Source organism: Rattus norvegicus, chromosome X, assembly GCF_021556685.1.
Source record: "Rattus norvegicus strain SHRSP/BbbUtx chromosome X, alternate assembly SHRSP_T2T, whole genome shotgun sequence".
NCBI classification, from domain to species: domain Eukaryota; kingdom Metazoa; phylum Chordata; class Mammalia; order Rodentia; family Muridae; genus Rattus; species Rattus norvegicus.
The window spans coordinates 7,321,162-7,344,368 of record NC_141554.1 but is presented as its reverse complement, the minus strand read 5'-3'; the positions used below and the strand labels follow the sequence as shown (position 1 = coordinate 7,344,368).

Genomic DNA, 23,207 nt, shown 5'->3' with positions numbered 1-23,207 from the left:
CTGAGTCATAAGAAGAGGACCCCCCAGTGCAGGGGAATGTGGGGGGGCAGTAAGGGAGATGGATGGGGGGGGGAACACCCGTATGGGGGAGGGGGAGATGGTGGGGGTCTTATGGACAGGAAACCGGGAAAGGGAATAACACTTGAAATGTAAGTAAAGAAATATATCTAATTAAAAAAAAAAGAAGAGGTCTCACAAGTTGCATTTAAAAAGAGTCAAACCACATCTAGGATCTGCTAACTCTGAACCTCCTTAGGTGGTCAGAAGTAGTAAAATGTCTGTGGTTTAGGTCATGTGGATTATCTAGACCAGGAGTAAATCATGACTCAGCTTTTCACTTGATCTAATCTATTTGTATTATAAAATAAGAAGCAATACTGTACTCAGGTACATAAAATAAAAAAAAAGGAATCTTAAGGAAAAGGAATAATGAGTTTATATACACAAATATATATTTGTTATGTTCTCAGAAAGTGAAAAGGGACAAAAATGTGCATAGGAGCCAAGTTTGGTGGTTCACATCTTTAATCTCAGCATTTCAGAAGCATATGCAGGAGAGGAGATTTCTGTGACTTAAAAGGCCATATTGGTCTACATTGTGAGTCCCAGGCCAGCCAAGGCTAAACAATTGGACCCTGTCTCAAAAACCAAATCAAACCAAGCCAAGCCAAACCAAACCAAACCAAACCAAGCCAAACCAAACCAAACCAAACCATAGTACATAGCAGAGTAAAATTTTAAAGAATTAGATCAATGTTTAAATGTTAATATAGGGTTATGATGTAAGAAACCAATGAGAAGATAAACCTTTAAATTCCACAAATGGTTGCCCGTGAGAAAAAGAAGACAAGAAAGGGAAAGGGAAGATGCTAGGCTGATATTTTTACATTTTACATTTATTTATTTATTTTGTATGTTATGTGAGCTCACATACCATAGCACATATGTGGTGGCCAGAGGACAACTTGTAGGAGTCAGTTCTCACCCTCTACCCTGTGGGTTTCAGGAACTGAATTCAGGTCAACAGACTTGGCAATAAACATTTTATCTCCAGAGTTGCTTCCTCAGCCCTGAGCTGTTCTTAGTAACCTGGTTTTCTAGATTTCATTTCAGAACCATGACATCTTATAAAATCATCAGCAAAACTGAATAAAAAATTTCCCTAATATTGGTAGATACCTTGTCATTTCTATTTCCCAATGAGAAGTTTCAATTTTCAGAGATACCAACATCATTGCTTCATTTGACTCCATACACTCTGTGTGCGTAGCAGACTCAGAATGATACTTTCAGATGAAAAATGAATCAAAACATGACCTTAAACTATCCATGACCTTAGTTTAATCTAGGGATCTGCAAGGTAAAAGAAATGAGGGGACCCAGCCTTGTAAAATTTCTTTTGACTATCAAACAAATGCTGGGGCATTCATGCATGTGCATCTAAGAACACATACACAAATGTACACTAAAATCTAATAAAATAAAAACTACTAGAATTTGATGTAGAAATATCAATTTGAAGACATAGGTCTTTCCTTTAAAGAATTTTATACATAATCTCTACCACCTATGAATGAAAATGTTTAAAAGTGATTTAATAATTAATCAATTTGTGGCACCTTTTATAATGGCCTGAAATAATATCAAAAACCTTAGGATAACTCTAATCAACAAATGAAAGCCTTATATGATAAAAACTTTGAGAAATTATAGAAGCTACCACAAAACGGAAATATCTCTGATGCATGTGGACCATTAGGATTAATAGAGTAAAAATGGCCATCCTACCAAAAGCAATTCCCATGAGAATTACAACATAATTCTTCACAATCTTCAGCTTCATGTGTAAACACAACAAACTCAGGATAGCTAAAACAGTCCTGAATAATAAACAAACTGCTAGAGGTCTTATGCTTTTCAATTTTAAATTGTACTACAGAGCTATAGAAACATAAACAGCATGGTATTGGCACAAAAACAGACACATTAACCAATGAAATTTAATTGAAGACCAGGCATAAATCCACATATCTATAGACACCTGATTTTTGATATTGAAGCCAGAAATGCATGTTGGAAAAAAGACAGCATCTTTGACAAATGGTGTTGGTGAAACTGGATGTCACCATATAGATCCATACTTATCATGCTGCACAAACTTAAGCTGAAATGGATCAAAGACCTGAACATAAAACCAGATACTGAGAAGGGCAAGTAAGTGGTGGAGAAATGGAAGAGAAAGAGAAATAAGGATGTAGGCACAATGAAGACAGGTAGAACTGGAGACTCAAGGGTAGTAAGGAGCAGCCTGATGGGAATAGATACCACCTGGAACCATGGTGGGGTCCTGGCCTGTGCTGACATCTGAGCTGTTGCTCAGGGACACTAATGCCTGAGGGCTGTGCAGAAATGGCCCCACCCCTTACCTGGGAGTGCTGGCCCTAGAGGCATGAAAGCAGGAAAGCTGACCCCTTAGCCAGCTGCAGTACTCAGGACAGTGGCCTACACCCTGTGGAAGTTGCAGGTGAGCCAGCCCTACCCCTTGTTTCCCTGTGGTGGTGTGGGCAAGGGAGAGATAACCTCTTCCCACATCGCCCTCACCATCTCTGGCAAACAGGAGATCTGGACCTGGGGTCATGAGAACAGGGAAGATGGGCATAGTATTCACCAGCTGCAGCACTTGGAAGAGCAGGCCCAACACATCACCTAAACAATATCATAGAGCTGTCCATTGATGTGTGAGTTACAAATGAGCCATCCCAAAGAGTGTGAGTATGGGAGAACCAGCCCTACCTCTTGTCTGCTAAGTGATGGCTTTGGTAAGGGATAGATCCCCTCCCTTCCCTTTTGCTCTTGCCACTGGAGGCAGACAGAGGAGCTGGCCTGATGGGGTCATGAGAGCAGGAGAGCTAGTCCTTCCCCTCACATGCTGCAGCATTTGGGAGAGCAGGTGCTGTACCTTACCTGGGCAGCAAAGTAGAACTAACCAAGATGGCAGCAGGGGTGTAGGTGAACTGGTCCCAAGGGTGTGAGTGCAGGAGAGCTGGCCCTGCCTCTTGTCTGCTAGGTGGTGGCATTGACAAGGGAGAAATACCCTCCTCCCCTCCCTCATCCCTCACCATCTATGGCAGACTGGAGAAGTGGCCCTGAGATTATGAGAGTAGGAGAACTGGCTGTGTCCCTTACTGGCCACAGTACTTGGGAGAGCAGGCCTGGGACCCTACCTGGGCAGCAGGGTAAAGCTGGTTGTGGTTGTGGGGGTTGTAGGTGAGCAGTCCCCAAGTGGGAGAGAATGTGAGAGCCTGTGGGCTGATCATCTCTGGGCTTTGGATTGGCCCACCCTAATATCTACCACCATTGATAGACTGAAATATATGAAGGAACATGCTTTCCAGGATCTCCATGGCTCATGGCAAAACTAGGGTATCTGAGAGGAATCTCAGTTCGGTTCCAGTATTGATAGAGTAGTATAAGACAGAGGCCTAGTACCAGACCAAGACATCATTGCAATGAACATTTTCAAGCAAAGAATTATGGACAAAAGTGAATACTTTGGGACCCATTATGATATACAAAAGCTTCCATAACAAGATTTTTTTCTCTGTGTGTATGTGGGGAGGGGTGGGAGGGGTTTGCAAGGATGGAGGGTGGGTATGAGGGTAGGGAGAGAGGAATGGGATTGGAGTGCATGATGTGAAATTCACAAAGAACCAATAAAAACTTTTAAAAAAATCAGGTATACTGAACCTTATAGAAGAGAAACTGGGGAGTAGCCTTGAACTCATTAACACAGGAAAAGATCTTCTGATAGCACAGATACAAAGATTAACAATTAATAAATAGAACCATATGAAACTAACAAATTTCTGTACAACAAAAGGATACTGTCATTTGGAAAAAGTGACAGCCTACAGAATGGGAAAACATTTTTTACCAACCATACAACTGACAGAGTGATAATTCCAAAATATAGTGGAGCAGAGACTGAAGGAAAGGTCATCCCGAGACTGCCCCACTTGGGGATCCATTCCATATGCAGTCACCAAATCCAGTCACTACTGGGGATGCCAAGAAGTGCATGCTGACAGGAGACTGATATAGCTGTCTCCTGAGAGGCTCTGCCAGAGTCTTACCAATACAGAAGCAGATGGTTATAGCCAACCATCGGACTGAGCGGGGAGGGGGGGACCTCAATGGAGGAGTTAGGGGAAGGACTGTATGAGCTGAAGGGGTTTGCAACTCCATAGGAAGAACAACAACATCAACCAACCAGACACCCTAGAGTTCCCAGAGACTAAACCACCAACCAAAGAATAAACATGGAGGAACCTATGGCTCCAGCTGTATATGTAGCAGAGGATGGACTTATCTGGCCTTAACAGGAGGGGAGGCCCTAGGTCCTGTGAAGATTCATTTCTCCCAGTGTAGGGGAATGCTACGGTGGTGAGGCAGGAGTGGGGGGTGGGTGGGTATGGAAGAACCCTCATAGAAGCAGGAGGAGGGGGAATGGGGGATGTGATAGGGGGTTTGTATAGGGGAAACTGGGATGGGGACAATATTTGAAATACAAATAAATAGAATAACCAATAAAAATAAAAAAGAATTCAAGAAACAGATATCAAGAAAACAAATAAAATGGGCTACAAATCTAAACAGAGAATTCTCAATTGAGAAAACTCTTAAAGAAATATTCAGCATCCTTAGCCACCAAGGAACTACTTTGAGATTTCATCTTATACCTGTCAGAATGGCAATGTCTAAGGTCCAAAAAAAAAAAAAAAAAAAAAAAAACCAACCAACCAACCAACCAACCAAACAAACAAACAAACAAAAAACCCACCCAAATCCCCAAACCACAATTGACAGCTCATGCTGGTGAGGATGTAAAGCAAGGGAACATTTCTACATTGGTGGGAATGTAAACTTGTACTACTTCTATGGAAATCAGCATGGCACTTCCCTGGGAAGAGGGTAATTGATCTATGTCAAGAACCAGCTGTATCACTTTTAGGCATATACCCAACTGATGCTTTATCCTACCCCAGCAACACTAGCTCAATCATATTCATTGCTGTTCTATTCATAATAGTTAGAAACTGGAAACAACCAAGATACCCCTCAACAGAAGAATGGATAAAGAAAATGTGGTACATTTATTTATACAATGGAGTACTACTCAGTTTAAAAAACGAAATCATGAAATTACAAGTAAATAGATATAACTAGAAAAACAATCATCCTGAGTAAGGTAACACAGATCCAGAAATATTGATATATATTTGCTGATTACATGATTATTAGCTGTTACATAAAGGTGTAGTCTGTAGAACTATGGAGGTCAGTTATGGAGTGTGTGTGTGTGTGTGTGTGTGTGCGCGTGCGCACGCGTGTGTGCATGTAGATCTCTCTAGGAATGGGAAATAGAATAGATAGTTATGGATGGATGGTGGAGGGGTGGGGAAGACTGGAACAGGGGGATCAATTGGAGGGGTGAAGAAGAGAGAGAGGAGAGGAAATATGGAGAGACAGTTAAAATTAAGGTCCATTTGAAGGGTAGTATGGAAATCTAATACAGTAGAAGCTTCCTAAAATACATGAAAGTAATCTAAATGAAATCACCAAATTATGGGGGGAGACAGCCTCAACTGACCATCTTTTATTATCAAATGAAGCTTCTACTACTGGGATTGGATTATAATTGAGTTGTTGGCCAAATAGGTTCTATGGGAAACCCCAAACAATTCAGCCTGTTGCCAAGACTATATGTAGTTCTCCACAAATGGACTTGCTGAAGACAATACCTACACAATTTATCAAACATGGAGAATTCCAGCTGGTGCCTACACAGACTTCATTCCTATGTGCGGTGGTATCTTTAGTATAGGAAGATACTCTGCATATTACCAAAAGAGAAGTGTAAACACCAAACCAGCCAAATCCCCTCTAATAATGGTACTCTGCCTGTAAGATATGCTAGTGTAATGGTGGTAAAAAGCTTCTGGGAGTAACCAACCAATACCTGATTTTACTTAAGACCCACTCCCTGAGATGTAACCCCTATCCGACACTGCTTGGAGTGATCAAGAACTTCTGCCTGAAAGATGTGCTGGGGTAAAGGTGTGCAGAACTTGGAGTGGCCAACTGGTCCAACTCAAGACATACATCATGAGAGGAAGCCCATACCTGACACTGCCTGGATGGTCAGGAACCAGAGGCTGGATAGCCCAGATACCTAGGATAGAACCAAAACACAACTGGCAAAAAAAGTCAATGAAACAATTCATAATTGACCCACATAAATGACCCACAGCCAAATGTTAGATGGCACTCTGGGTATCCTGCAGAAAAGGGGGAGAAAGAAATGTAGGAGACAGAGGGGACAAAGACACCACAATTAAACCCATGGAATCAACTAACCTGGGCTTATAAGGGCTCACAGAGACTGAACTGACAACTAGGGAGCCTATGTGGGTCTGATCTAGGCCTCTGCACATGTTACATTTGTATAGCTTGGCCTTCTTAAGTGACTCCTAAAACTATGGGAGCACGGGCTGTATCTGACTCTCCTCCTACTGCATTGCCCAGTCCAATCTTGATGTGAGGGTTTGTGTCTAGACTTAATGTAACATTTTATGCTGTGTTCATTTGATATCCTTTGGAGTCTTGCTCTTTCCTGAAAGGAAATAGAGGAGGAGTAGATCTAGGGGGTGAGGGGAGGTGGGTGCAGGGATTGGGAGGAGAGGAGCGAGGGTAACTGTGACTGAGATGTAATATATGAGAGAAGAATAAAAGAAAAACAAAACAAAACCTTATACTAGATAGACCAGAGACCTAGCATTAAAACCAAATAATACTGTTCTCAAAAAAGGAGCAATAAAATGACCATAATGGCATTCTGCTATACTCATACTCACAGTGCCCTGTTAAGCCATCATCAGAGAATCATCCTTCTATAGCAGATGAAAATAAATACAGAGACTCACAGCCAGATAAGCGGAGAGTGAGAGATCTTGGAACACTAAGCCCTAAATAAAATCCCTCCCCTCAGAGCTCAGGGAATGCCTTGGTTGAAGAGGAAGAAAGAGTCTAAGAGCTAAGCACATCAACAAGGCCTTATAAATCAATAAGAGCAAAGCTCATATGAAGCCACAGAAATTGAGACAGCCTGCATGGGGCCTACATGTGTCTGCACAGTTGGGGTCCTACAGCTGAAAGGAGAAGTGGACACATCCCCTTTCCCTAACCCACAAGCAATAGCCAAGTGATAACCACTTACAAATAAAAATTTAATTTTCCCCAAGGGAATCTCAGTGGGGAAACAAACTACTCTTAAGAATAGGCTAAACGCCCAGAAGTACAGGGTCAACAGAAAATGAACTCAGTGGCATCATTGGAGGTTTCTTGTTCCAAACTGTCATGTTAAGCTATCTCTTTTCTTTTTTAAAAATTTATATTATCTTTATATTTATTCCTGAGTGTGTGAAAGAGTGGGTCTCTGTTTCTTGTGCCTTCTCTTGGGCTCTTTTCTGCTGTTTATTTTGTCCAATTTTGATGTGCTCTTTTTTGTTTTATCTTATTTTATTACATTATTTTATTGTTATTCCATAGAAGTCTGTTTATTTTCTAATGAGAAACAGAAAAGGAGTGAATTTGGATGGGAGGGGATGAGGGGAGTAGTTACAAGGAGTAAAAGGAAGGGAAACTATAAATCAGGATATATCATGTGAGGAAAACAATCTATTTCCAATAAAAGGAAAATAAGATTCAAATTGTGGTCATAAAACACTATTTTCCACTAAAAGGAAGGAGGAATCCTTGAAGAAATAGCAATTATAGATTAGAGAGAAGAAATGTAACAAATCTTAAATTTTAACCTCAGCAGCACACTTGGTGGTTAGTTTGAAGGGTTTTCATTAACTAAAGGTGGGATAGTTTGACTCATAAGAATTCTAAGGCAATTTCTTATAACAAAAATGTTTGGCCTGTCGTGGTGAGTCATTCCTGTAATCTAAGCATTGTTAAGGCTGAGACAGGAATAGTATAAGTTTTAAGCTATCCTGGACAAAACAGTGAGCACCTGCTATCACAAAGGACTTAAAAATGCTATACCTATAAAGGTAAAAATACTACACAGAAAACGATATAACTTGGCTATTTATCCAAAGAACTCCAAATTAACATATCACATATCACTGAGGTCCTTGCCACTGTAGTAGTACTCACAATAGCTAAATTATGAAATCAACATAGGTAGAGAGAGGGTAAAGAAAATAATGTTATATATACACAAAAGATTTTTTTCAGTTTTAAACAATGGGTTTGTGTCATTCCTAGGAAAAATGGAGGCAACTACAGATAATCACATTAAGTGAATTAAGCTGGATAGTTTTATGTCAACTTGACCAGAGCTATAGCCATCTGAGAAGAGAGAACCATGATTGAGAAAATGGCTCCATTAGATCAGGCCACAGGCAAGCCTATAGGGAATTTTCTTAATTAGTGGTTGATGTGGAGTGCTCAGCCCATTGTGGGTGGTGCCATCTCTGGTGGTCTTGGGTTCTATAAGAAAACAGGCTGAGCAAGCCATGGGAAGCAAGCCAGAAAGCAGCATCCCTCCAAGGGCTCTGCATCAGCTTCTGCCTCCAGGTTCCTGCCCTGTTTGAGTTTCTGTCTTGACTTCCTCTAGTAATGAACAGTGATGTGGAAGTATAAGCCAAATTAACCCTTTCCCCTAATTTGCTTTTGCTCATGGTGTTTCATCACAATAATAGTAATCCTAACTAAGAAAGAAGGGAAATATGTTCAACATACAATATATATACTTGAATGAAAATTTTAATTAAAAAGGATATAACTTGTTGGTCACTTTCAGATGATGTTTAAAACCATTTTAAAATGTCTTAAAACTTACTTTTATTTATATCAATGTGTCCATGTGTGGGTATGTGCACATGAGTTTAGGTACCCACAGAGGCAAAAAGAGGGTTTTGGATTCCTTGGAGCTGGAGTTACAGGTGTTTGTGTGTCTACTGATATGGGTGCTAGGAAAACAATCTCAATTCTTCTAGAAGAGTAGCAATTGCTATTAACTTCTGAGCTATCTTCCAGCCCCACTAAAATTATCTTGAAGAATGATAAACAAAACCTTAGTCATTCTACAGAATATATAACTCATGCTAACCAAATAATAAATGACAGACAACATCTCTCCCTCTGTTCTTTTTTTCTCTCTCAGATTCACAGAGATCCTCCTGTCTATGCCTTCTGAGTGCTGGGATTAAAGGCAGGTGCCACCATCCCAGGCCCTGACAATTTCTCTTCATAGAAGTATTCTAGCTAAATAATAAATGATAGAATTAAAATCTCATTCTTGAATCATGGGAGTCCTACTAGTGGCCATATTCTCAAAGAGCAAATCTCCTTCCAACCAATAGTTCATTAGTAAGGGGTGACAGTCTTGTGATCTTCTATTTTCTATCTATGCTGCAATTTGGGCTGGTTTTGTCTTGTGCATGTAACAACTGCTTTGAGTTTCCTCACATTAATGAACACATGGACAGCACTAACTGGACTTGGTTGTAAGAAAAAGAAAAGACACGAAGTTGTGAGAAAGATCTGTTGATGGGATGATGGGAGGAATGGGAATGTGAGGTGGGAAATGGTTGGGTAAGTGTGATCATATTTCATTGTATATGTGTATGAATTTCTCAAGCATAAAAAATTAAAAATTTTTGGTTGTGAGACTAGCCTTTGATGACTCAGCCAAGTACAGGATAACCATGCTATAATCCATCGAAGCTGAGTAACAAGGAGGATCCAAGGGAGGATCCTTGAATCTCACTCAGAATGGGATATAAAACAGACATTGGATGTTGATAGAGGAAGGGAACAGGGTGGGAGAAAGGGTAGAGATGGGAATATGGATGGGGAACAGGTATGGGGAGAGTAGGGGTTGGGGTGTGTGTGAAAGGGCTGAGAGAATGGAAACCAGAAGGGGGTCTCTCTGGGACAAGCTGGAGACCAGGGATGGGGGAGGCTCCTAGGAGTCTATGGGGGTGAACCTAGCTGAGACTCCTAGCAGGGTAGATATGGAGCCTGAAGTGGCCACTTCCCAGAGCCAGGCGGGACTCCCAGTGGAGGGATAAGGAAAGCAACCCACACACAAATACTTCGACTCAAAACATGTCCTACCTACAGGGGCAAAGATGGAGCAGAAACTGAGGGAATGGCCAACCAATGACAAGCCCAACTTGAGATCCATACAATGGTAGAGAACTAACCTGTGACACTATTAATGATACTCTCTTATGCCTGCATTCAGGGGCCTAGCATCACAGTCTTCTGAGAGGCTTCATCCAACAGCTGATGGAAACAGATGCAGAGACCCAGAGACAAACATTATGTAGAGGGAGTCTTATGGAAGAGTGGGGAAGGGGTTGGGGATTTGGCTCAGTGGTAGAGCGCTTGCCTAGCAAGCGCAAGGCCCTGGGTTCGGTCCCCAGCTCTGGGGGGGTGCGGGGGAGGAAGAGTGGGGAAAAGGATTGAGGGAGCCAGAGGGATCAAGGACACCATAAGAAAACTTGAGGAGTCAACTAACCTAGGCCTATGGGGGCTCGCAGAGACTGAACCCAAACCAGAGAGTTTCTTTGGATTCCCTTCCCCTAGCTGGGTTGCCTTGTCTAGCCTCAGAGAACGAGGAACAGCTTAGTGCTGCTGTGACTTGATGAGCCAGGGTGGGTTGGTACCCATGGAGTTTTTCTTCTCTGAGGAAAAGAGGAGGGGAAATTAGGGGAAGGGTTTGTGTGGGTGGAACTAGAAGGAAAGGAGGGAGGGGCTGTGTTGTACAGTGAATAAGTGAATAAATTAATTAACGAAAAAATGATATGGTCATCATTTTGTATTTATTAGTGAATTAGACTAAGCAGCAATTACCAGTAACTAATAGCATAAAACAGACAACTGTGCCAGACAAAATACCTGATGGAAATAATTAGGAAAGAAAAAGAGAAAAAGAAAGCCCTGAATCTGATCTAGCTTAAAAGAAAACCAAGACAGAGGGCTGTTTTAAGATACTACCTGGAAAGCTCCAAACTGGAATTTCCACATCTTCTGGGTTTGGTTCTTCTACCTCCAGCTTGATAATGAGATCAGGCTTAGTAACCTGCTGTTCTGAGGATGATAAATGATAGGTACTTCCTTGTTCTTCAGAGCCTGAAACAGCACAAGTTGGAGTTTGGGGTCAGCAGAAGGGACCTGTCACTTAACACAAACCATTTAACCAATATTTTGTGTTTCCTTTAAGAAGAGGAAAATGTGAAGACAAGCAAGCAAAGCTCCCGTGCCCTTACTGGATACAATAACCATCAAAAATTACCTGTGGAAGCCACTTTGCCTACAGAAACGAGGTTACTATAGGTTTCAAGCATCACGTCTCGGTACAGAGTCCTCTGTGGAGAGTTCAAGTATTGCCACTCCTCCTTCGTGAAATCCACAGCTACATCCTCAAATGTCACTAGTTCCTGTAAATGGCAAACTTCTTTTATTCTAAAATGCTGACCACTGAATGATAAGGATATAATGTGAAAAAACTACTAATTGAGCTCCCAGTTCAATCCCTGGTTTACAGGCCTATCTGTTGTGCATTTTCTTAATTGCTAGTTGATGAAGGAGGCCTGGCCCACTGGGGCAGTACCATCTCTTTGCAGGTGGGTCTGGGTCTTGGAGAAAAGTAGCTGAGAAAGGCAGAAAAAGCAAGCTCATAAGTAGCATTACTCCACAGTCTCTGCCTCAGTTCCTGCTTAGTTTCTTGAAAATTTGTATTCCAACAAGTGATTTTGCAGCATAAAAATAAGCCTCTAAATGCATCACTGACCGAAATGTAGTATCTAAACCCATAGTATTTGTAGGGAAAAAAGTATTGAATAAAGTCCCTTAAATCTGGATGAGCCAAGTATTTTTCTGTAACCAAAAAAATTCCAAAGATATTCACTCTTTTTTGTTTTGTTTTTGATACTCTTAAAGATAATGAAAAGGTAAGTCACAGAACAATAGTAAATATTACATCTTAGATATATGATAATATAAAAAGTACTATTAAACTATTGGAGTATAAAAACTAAAATAAAAGAACTTTCTGCAAATACAAAACAAGAAGCGGAATATTTCACCAAATAAGACAAATAAATGGAAAATAAATACAAACAAGGTTGTTCAACATCACTAGTCATCATGGAACTTCAAATTAAAGCTACAGTGAAATGAGGTGCCACCACACATCTCTTAGTATAGGAAATCTTACAGTATCTAGTAGTATATATATATGGAACAGCTGGATCACAGACATGAAAGAAGAAATAGTACTGGCCTTTGGAAACAGAGTTCCAAATGTTTGTGAAGTTAATCATATACTACTTAACAATCCAACAATCATGCTCCAATCATATTTATTCCAGTGAAATGAAAATCTCACAGTCCCCAAAAGCTTATAAATAAATATTAATTTTTAATCACCCAAACATGAAATAACCTAACCACTTTTTAGTCAGCAAATGGCCAAACTTGAAAAACTTGAATCCATATAATGTCATAATATTCAATAATACAAACAAAAGACAATAAATAACACAGATGATAATACAGATAGTAAATGTACTGTGCTAAATGAAAGAAGCCAGGATCAAGCAGCTATATTGTTCCACTTATATAATAAGTAATGGGACAGTAAAAACTGCAGAGAGAGAATATATACAAGTGGTCAGAAGACAGGCATGGGAAGGCCTGACTACAAAGGGAGTAACAGAACTCTTGCTTCCATTGTGGTGGTGCTTATACAGCTATCAGTTAACAGAACTATGCAGTAAAAGGATCTATTTTATTGTATGTAAATTATAACTTGGATTCCTAAAATTAAAAGTAAGGAGCTTTCAAGTAGTTTAGAATGAACACACTTGTGTAAATCAAAATATTTCCATATAGGGGCTTGAGATATAACTTTGTAGCAGGGCACTTACATTAGCATGCAGAAAGGTTTGGGTTAAATCCTTAGCATTTTCAAAGAACTCGACTTAGTAAAAAATCCCTCAAATCTCTCCATAAACTTCCCAATAAAATATACTAATCAACCTATCATATACTACACATAATCAATACGTTTAGCACAATGTATAAGTTAGAGACTAATACAGAATGCTCTAATTACCTACAAATGAAAAACTAACAAGCAAGCAACCAGAACACAAACATCCAGGTTAGCTGTCTTTCAAACTCTTGCAATGAACTGTTTAGGAAAACAAGAGCAGTCTGAAAAGCCAGAGCAGAGGGGGTAAGGGAAGCTGAGATCATATATAAAAAGAGGCCTAGTGGACTGCCATCTACTGGTATGAAAGAACTGAAAAAACTGATCAGCTCTCAAGAACTGCTAGCTGTAGGAACAATGTGCAGGGCACAAAGTGAGTCATAAAGTGCATCATTTCTGAAGGACAAAATGGAAACAAAAGAACTAGAAGCATTTGAAGGTTGGGTAATGGTGGGAGAAAGACTGAAGGGGAAATTAGGGTCATATATGTTATGATTAAAATATGAAATGTACTGCACAAAGCTTTGAACATTTGCTCCTTAGCTGGTGGCACTGTTTTGAGAGGGTATGGAGCGTTTATGAAATAGTATCCGAGGAAAGGAGGACCAAAATGTGGATGCTTCACTCCTTTTTTTAAAAAAATATTTTATTAGATATATTTCTTTACTTACAATTCAAATGTTATTCCCCTTCCCGGTTTCCTGTCCATAAGCACCCATTCTCACCCTTCCCCCTCCCCCATACGGGTAGTTCTCCTATATATCGCCCTTATTGCCCCCCATATTCCCCTGCACTGGGGGTCCAACCTTAGCAGGACCAAGGTCTTCCCCTTCCACTGGTGCACAACAATGCTATTCTCTGCTACATATGCTGTTAGAGCCCTGGGTAAGTCTATGTATAGTCTTTGGGTAGTGATTTAGTTCCTGGAAGCTCTGGTTGGTTGGCATTGTTGTTCTTATGGGGTTGCAAGATCCTTCAACTCTTTCAATAGTTCTTCTAATTCCCCCCAAGGGGGTCCTGTTCTCAGTTCTGTGGTTTGCTGCTAGCATTGACCTCTGTATTGGACATGCTCTGGATGTGTCTCTCAGGAGGGATCTATATCCGGTCCCTTTCAGCATGCATTTTCTAGCTTCATCAGTCTTATCTAGTTTTGGTGGCTGTATATATATGGGCCACATGTGGGGCAGGCTCTGAATGGCCGTTCCATGAGTCGCTGCTCTAAACTTTGCTTCCATATCCCCTCCTATGGATATTTCCCCCCTTTTAAGAAGGAGTGGGAGAATCTGCATTTTGGTCATCCTTCTTCTTGAGCTCCTGCGGTCTGTAGATAGCATGTTTGGTAATTCGAGCTTTTTGGCAAAAATCCACTTATCAATGAGTGCATACCAAGTGTGTTTTTCTGTGATTGAGTTACCTCACTCAGGATATTTTCTGGTTCATTCCATTTGCCTATGCATTTCATGAAGTCATTTTTTTAATCCATTCCTCTGTTGAAGGACATCTGGGTTCTTTCCACCTCTGGCTATTATAAATAAGGCTGCTATGAACATAGTGGAGCATGTCTTTGTTGTATGTAGGAGAATCTTTTGGGTATATTCCCAGGAGAGGTATAGCTGGATCCTCAGGTAGTGCAATGTCCAATTTTCTGAGGAACTTCCAGACTGATTTCCAGAGTGGTTGTACCAGTTTGCAATCCCACCAACAATGGAGGAGTGTTCCTCTTTCTCCACATCCTCACCAGCATCTGCTGTCACCTGAGTTTTTGATCTTAGCCATTCTCACTGGTGTGAGGTGAAATCTCAGGGTTGTTTTGATTTGCATTTCACTGATGACTAAAGATGTTGAACATTTCTTTATGTACTTTTTGGCCATTTGATAATCCTCACCTTAGAATGTTTTGTTTAGCTGTGTACCCATTTTTAATAGTGTTATTTGGCTTGCTGGAGTCTAACTTCTTGAGTTCTTTGTATATTTAGGATATTAGTCCTCTATCAGATGTAGGATTGGTAAAGATCTTTTCCCATTCTGTTGGTTGCCGTTTTGTCCTAATGACAGTGTCTTTTGCTTTACAACAGGTTTGCAGTTTTATGAGATCCCATTTGTTGATTCTTGATCTTAAAGCATGAGCCACTGGTGTTCTGTTCAGGAAATTTTCTCCAGTGCCCACGTGTTCGAGACTTTTCCCCACTTTTTCTTCTATTATTTTGAGTGTATCTGGTTTTATGTGGACATCCTTGATCCACTTGGACTTCAGCTTTGTACATGGTGATAAGAATGAATCGATTTGACCCAGGAGTACAGATATCTTGAGACGGCAGGACAGACTGCCACCTCTGCACACCTCGACCCACATCCCTGGTCCAAGGGGAAACTGCACATTGCCTCTGGACACAGGGGTAAAGGAACAGACAGCCACTGGTACATGTGGTTCTCGTCTGAGCCCAGGACCAAACTGATCTGGCCAAAGAGCTCCCTGCACCCAAATCCCGTGCGGGAGAGAGCTGGACCCTCAGAAGTGTGGACACTCCTGAGAAGTCAGAGGAGAATACGGTCTGCCCACAGTCCAGACCCAAGAGGGAATCGCATAGTGCAAACTGTGCCTGCTGGGTGCAAGGACCTACGAGCAATCAGGGGCAGGACCCTTCGATTCCTGCCCCCTGCCTAGAGCTGGAAGACATCTGCAGGAGCACTGACACACCTGAAATCTAGAGCACCTGTTCTCAGGAAAGGCTGAAAGAAAACAGGAAAAAAGTTCTACAGGAGTGCTGACACAGAGGCCTACAGCAGGGTTAAGTTAGGCTCGGAAACAGCAAGACAAACACCAGAGACAACCCAATGGCTAGAGGCAAGCACAGGAAACTAAGCAACAGAAACCAAGACTACTTGGCATCATCAGAGCTCAGTTCTCCCAACAAAGAAAATACTGGATATCCAAACACACCAGAAAAGCAAGATTTAGATTAAAATCACATTTTTTGATAATGATGGAGGACTTTAAGAAAGGCATAAAGAACTCCTTTAGAGAAATGCAGGAAAAAAAAGTAAAGAAGTAGAAGCCTTAGAGAGGAAAACCAAAAATCTCTGGAAGTATAACAGGAAAACACAACCAAACAGGTGAAGGAATTGAAAATGGAAATAGAAACAATAAAGAAAGCACAAAGGGAGAGAACCCTGGATATAGAGAACCGAAGCAAGAGATACAAGCATCAATAACAGAATACAAGAGATAGAAGAGAGAATCTCAAGGGCAGAAGATACCATAGAAAACATTGACAGAACTGTCAAAGATAATGTAAAATGCAAAAAGCTCCTCGCCGAAAACATATAGGAAATACAGGACACAATGAGAAGATCAAACCTAAGGATAATAGGTATAGAAAAAAGTGAAGATGCCCAACTTAAAGGGCCAGCAAATATGTTCAACAAAATTATAGAAGAAAACTTCCCTAACCTAAAGAAAGAGATGCCCATACAAGAGGCCTACAGAATTCCAAATAGATTGGACCAGAAGAGAAATTCCTCTCGTCACATAATAGTTAAAACACCAAATGCACAAAACAAAGAAAGACTATTAAAAGAAGTAAGGGAAAAAGGTCAAGTGACATATAAAGGCAGACCTGTAAGAATTATACCAGACTTCTCACCAGAGACTATGAAAGCCAGAAGATCCTAGACAGATGTCTTACAGACCCTAAGAGAACACAAATGCCAGCCCAAGTTACTATATCCAGCAAAACATTCAATTAACATATATGGAGAAACAAAGATGTTCCATGAAAAAACTAAATTTACACAATATCTTTCTATAATTCCAGCCCAACAAATAGATGGATAATAGATGGAAAACTCCAACACAAGGAGAGAAACTACACCATACAGAAGGCAAGAATATAATTTCCTTGCAATGAAACCAAAAGAGAGGCAAACAAACATAATTCTACCTTTAACAATGAAAATAACAGGAAGCAACAACCACTACTCCTTAATATCTCTCAACATCAATGGACTCAATTCCCCAATAAAAAGACATAGACTAACAGAATGGATACATAAAGGGGACCCAACATTTTGCTGCATGCAGGTAACACACTTTAGAGAGAAAGACAGACACTACCTCAGAGTAAATGGGTGGAAAACAACCTTCCAAGCAAATGGCCCAAAGAAACAAGCTGGAGTTGCCATTCTAATATCAAATAAAATTGACTTTCAACCAAAAGTCATTAAAAAAGATAAGGAAGAAAACCTCATAGTCATCAAAGGAAAAATTCACCAAGATCAACTCTCAATCCTAAATATCTATGCTCCAAATGCAAGGGTAACTACATTAATAAAAGAAACCTTAATAAAGCTCAAAGCACACATTGCACTTTACATGATAATAGTAGGAGATTTCAACACTCCACTGTCATCAGTGGACAGATCATGGAAACAGAAATTAAACAGAGACGTAGAGAAACTAACAGAAGTTAGGAAATAAATGGATTTAATAGATGTTTATAGAACATTGCATTCTAAAATAAAAGGATATACCTTCCTCCCAGCACTTCATGGGACCATCTCCAAAACTGACCATATAACTCATCACAAAACAGGCCACAAAACAGGAAGATAGAAATAATCCCATGCGTGCTATCAGACCACCACAGGCTAAAGCTGGTCTTCAATAACAGTAAGGAAAGAATGCCCACATATACATGGAAGTTGAGTAATGCTCTACTCAATGATAACCTGGTCAAGGAAGAAATAAAGAAAGAAATTAAAGATTCCTTGGAATTTAATGAAAATGAATGTACAACATACCCAAACTTATGGGACACAATGAAAGCTCTGCTAAGAGGAAAACTCATAGCTCTGAGTGCCTGCAGAAAGAAACAGGAGAGAGCATATGTCACCAGCTTGACGGCACACCTAAAAGCTCTAGAACAAAAAGAAGCAAATACACCCAGGAGGAGTAGAAGGCAGGAAATAATCAAACTCAGAGCTGAAATCAACCAAGTAGAAACAAAAAGGACCATAGAAAGAATCAACAGAACCAAAAGTTGGTTCTTTGAAAAAATAAACAAGATAGATAAACCCTTAGCCAGACTAACCAGAGGTCACAGACAGTGTATCCAAATTTACAAAATAAGAAATGAAAAGGGAGACATAACAGAATCTGAGGATATAAAAAAATCATCAGATCCTACTACAAAAGCCTATATTCAACAAAACTGGAAAATCTGGAGGAAATGAAATGTTTTCTAGACAAACACCAGGCACCAAAGTTAAAACAGGACCAATTAAACCATCTAAACAACCCCATGACTCCTAAAGAAATAGAAGCAGTTATTAAAAGTCTTCCAAACAAAAAAGAGCCCAGGTCCAGATGGGTTTGGTGCAGAATTCTATCAGAACTTCATAGAAGACCTCATACCAATACTGTCCAAACTGTTCCACAAAATAGAAAGACATGGAGCGCTACTGAGTTCCTTCTATGAAGCCACAATTACTCTTATACTGAAACCACACAAAGACCCAACAAAGAAAAAGAAATTCAGACCAATTTTCCTTATGAATATTGATGCAAAAATACTCAATAAAATTCTTGCAAACTGAATCCAAGAACACATCAAAATGATCATCCATCATGTTTATGTAGGCTTCATCCCAGGGATGCAGGGATGGTTTAATACATAAAAATCCACCAATGTAATCCACTCTATAAAAAAAAATCTCAAAGATAAGAACCACATGATCATTTCATTAGATGCTGAGAAAACATTTGACAAAATTCAACACCCCTTCATGATAAAAGTCCTGGAAAGATCAGGAATTCAAGGCCCATATCAAAGCATAGTAAAAGCCATATACAGCAAACCAGTAGCTAACATCAAACGAAATGGAGAGAAACTTAAAGCAATCCCACTAAAATCAGGGACTAGACAAAGCTGCCCACTCTGTCCCTACTTATTCAATATAATACTCGAAGTCCTAGCCAGAGCAATCAGACAGCGAAAGGAGGTTAAAGGGATACAAATTGGAAGGGAAGAAATCAAAATATCACTATTTGCAGATGATATGATAGTGTACTTAAGTGACCCCAAAAGTTCCACCAGAGAACTACTCAAACAGATAAATAAGTTCAGCAAAGTGTCGGGGTATAAAATTAACTCAAACAAATCAGTAGCCTTCTTCTACTCAAAGGATAAACAGGCTGAGAAAGAAATTAAAGAAATGACACCCTTCACAATAGTCCCAAATAATATAAAATATCTTGGTGTGACTTTAACGAAGCAAGTGAAAGATCTGTATGACAAGAACTTCAAGTCTCTGAAGAAAGAAATTGAGGAAGATCTCAGAAGATAGAGAGATCTTCTATGCTCATAGATTGGCAGAATTAATATAGTAAAGATGGCCATTTTGCCAAAAGCAATATACAGATTCGATGCAATCACCATCAAAATACCTACTCAATTCTTCAGAGAGATAGAAAGAACAATTTGCAGATTCATTTGGAATAACAAAAAACCCAGGATAGTGAAAACTCAACAATAAAAGAACTTCTGGAGGAATCACAATCCCTGACTTTAAGCAGCATTACAGAGCAATAGTCATAAAAACTGTATGATATTGGTACAGAGACAGGCAGATAGACCAATGGAACAGAATTGAAGACTCAGAAATGAACACACACAGCTATGGTCACTTGATCTTTGACAAGGAACTAAAACCATCCAATGGAAGAAAGATAGCATTTTCAGCAAATGGTGCTGGTTCAACTGGAGGTCAGCATGTAGAAGAATACAAATCGATCCATGCTTATCACCCTGTACAAAACTTAAGTCCAAGAGGATCAAGGACCTGCATATTAAACTAGATATACTCAAAGTAATAGAAGAAAAAGTGGGGAAGAGTCTCAAACACATGGGCACGGGGGGAAAATTTCCTGTACAAAACACCAAGGCTCATGCTCTAAGATCAAGAATCGACAAATGGGACCTCATAAAACTGCAAAGCTGTTGTAAAGCAAAGGACACTGTCATTAGGACAAAACGGCAACCAACAGAATAGGAAAAGATCTTTACCAATCCTACATCTGATAGAGGACTAATATCCTAAATATAAAAAGAACTCAAGAAGTTAGACTCTAGAAAGTCAAATAACCCTATTAAAATTGGGGTACAGAGCTAAACAAACATCCTCAGCTGAGGATTATCAAATGGCCAAAAAGCACCTAAAGAAATGTTCAACATCCTTGATCTTCAGGGAAATGCAAATCAAAACAACCCTGAGATTCCATGTCAGATCAGTCAGATTGGCTAAGATAAAAAAAACCTCAGGTGACAGCAGATGCTGGCAAGGATGGAGGAAAGCAGAACTCTCCTCCATTGTTGGTGGGATTGTAAACTGGTACAACCACTCTGGAAATCAGTCTGGAGATTCCTCGGAAAATTGGACATTCCATTACCTGAGGACCCAGCTATACCTATCTTGGGCATATACCCAAAAGATGCTCCAACATACAACAAAGACATGTGCTCCACTATGTTCATAGCAGCTTGGTTTATAATAGCCAGAAGCTGGAAAGAACCCAGATGCCCTTCAACAGAGGAATGGATTAAAAAAATGTGGTACATCTACATAATGGAGTACTAGTCAGCTATCAAAAACAATGACTTTATGAAATTCAAAGACAAATGGAATGAACTAGAAAGTATCATCCTGAGTAAGGTTACTCTATCACAGAAAAACACACTTGGTATGCATTTATTGATAAGTGGATATTACATTAGTCAAAAAGCTCGAATTACCCAATCCACAGAACACAGGAAGCTCAAGAAGAAGGGTGATCAAAATGGGGATGCTCCCACTCCTTCTATAAAGGGGAAAATATGTATAGGAGGGGATATGGAAGCAAAGTTTAAAGCAGCGACTCAAGGAATGGCCATTCAGAGCTTGCCACACATGTGGCCCATATATACAGCCACCAAAACTAGGTAAGATTGATGAAGCTAAAAAATGCACGCTGAAAGGGACCGGATATAGATCTCTTCCATGAGACACATCCAGACCATCTTTAATACAGAAGTCAACACTAGCAGCAAACCACTGAACTAGGAACAAGACCCCCTTGGGGGTAATTAGACACATATTGAAAAAGTTGAAGGAGACACTTCCGGTATTTAGCGGGAGTCCCAAACCGGCGGATCCCTGCCCGCAGCAGCTCTCTGCTCCCAAACCCCTTGGGAGAGAGCGCTCACCACCTGGTCAGGTGGCTCCTGAGGCTGCAGAGCGGAAGAGACCACCAACACTGCCCACCCATGCCCACATCCCCGGCCCAAGAGGAAACTGTATACGGCCTCTGGGTTCCCGTAGAGGAGGGCCCAGGAGCAGCAGGTCCGCTGCGTCTGAGACACCGACAGAACCTGAAGGGACCGACCGGATAAACAATTCTCTGCACCCAAATCCCTTGGGAGGGAGAGCTAAACCTTTAGAGAGGCAGACACGCCTGGGAAACCAGAAGACACTGCACTCTGCACACATTACTGATTCCAGAGGAAAACACCAAACGCCATCTGGAACCCTGGTGCACGGAAGCTCCCGTAAACGGTGGCGCAGATCTTCCTGGTGGCTGCCACCGCGGAGAGCTCATAAGCAACACCCCACGAGCAAACTTGAGCCTCGGGACCACAGGTTAAGACCAACTTTTCTGCTGCATGCAACCTGCCTGGTGAACTCAAGACAGAGGCCCACAGGAAGAGCTGAAGACCTGTAGATAGGAAAAACTACACGCCCGAAAGCAGAACACTCTGTCAACATAACTGGCTGAAAGGAAACAGGAAAACAGGTCTACAGCACTCCTGAAACACAGGCTTATAGGACAGTCTAGCCACTGTCAGAAATAGCAGAACAAAGTAACACTAGAGATAATCTGATGGCGAGAGGCAAGCGCAGGAACCCAAACAACAGAAACCAAGATTACATGGCATCATTGGAGCCCAATTCTCCCACCAAAGCAAACACGGAATATCCAAACACACCAGAAAAGCAAGATCTAGTTTCAAAATCATATTTGATCATGATGCTGGAGGACTTCAAGAAAGACGTGAAGAACTCCCTTAGAGAACAAGTAGAAGCCTACAGAGAGGAATCGCAAAAATCCCTGAAAGAATTCCAGGAAAACATAAATAAACAAGTAGAAGCCCATGGAGAAGAGTCACAAAAATCCCTGAAAGAATTCCAGGAAAACATAAATAAAGAAGTAGAAGCCCATAGAGAGGAGTCACAAAAATACCTGAAAGAACTCCAGGAAAACACAATCAAACAGTTGAAGGAATTTAAAATGGAAATAGAAGCAATCAAGAAAGAACACATGGAAACAACCCTGGATATAGAAAACCAAAAGAAGAGACAAGGAGCTGTAGATACAAGCTTCACCAACACAATACAAGAGATGGAAGAGAGAATCTCAGGAGCAGAAGATTCCATAGAAATCATTGACTCAACTGTCAAACATAATGTAAAATGGAAAAAGGTACTGGTCTAAAACATACAGGAAATCCAGGACTCAATGAGAAGATCAAACCTAAGGATAATAGGTATAGAAGAGAGTGAAGACTCCCAGCTCAAAGGACCAGTAAATATCTTCAACAAAATCATAGAGGAAAACTTACCTAACCTAAAGAAAGAGATACCCATAAACATACAAGAAGCCTACAGAACTCCAAATAGACTGGACCAGAAAAGAAACTCCTCCCATCACATAATAGTCAAAACACAAAACGCACAAAATAAAGAAAGAATATTAAAAGCATTAAGGGAGAAAGGTCAAGTAACATATAAAGGCAAACCTATCAGAATCACACCAGACTTTTCGCCAGAAACTATGAAGGCCAGAAGATCCTGGACTAATGTCATACAGACCCTAAGAGAACACAAATGCCAGCCCAGGTTACTGTATCCTGAAAAACTCTCAATTAACATAGATGGAGAAACCAAGATATTCCATGACAAAACCAAATTTACATAATATCTTCCTACAAATCCATCACTACAAAAGATAATAAATAGTGAAGCCCAACATAAGGAGGCAAGCTATACCCTAGAAGAAGCAAGAAACTAATCGTCTTGGCAACAAAACAAAGAGAAGAAA

The 23,207-nt window shown here is 40.4% G+C and overlaps 1 protein-coding gene across 50 annotated transcripts in view; it reads right to left on the bottom strand.

The window, feature by feature from the left end:
- The window catches only part of Zfp182 (zinc finger protein 182), a 74,009-nt gene that overhangs the window by 4,343 nt on the left and 46,459 nt on the right, over positions 1-23,207 (bottom strand). For 26 of the 50 annotated variants that reach the window (XM_087598852.1, XM_087598845.1, XM_087598856.1 and 23 more), the window contains 2 exons: positions 11,375-11,519; positions 11,077-11,211 (listed from right to left, as the gene is read on the bottom strand). In XM_087598852.1, the coding sequence (XP_087454978.1) occupies positions 11,077-11,211; positions 11,375-11,519 (280 nt within the window). 50 annotated transcript variants of the gene reach the window in all.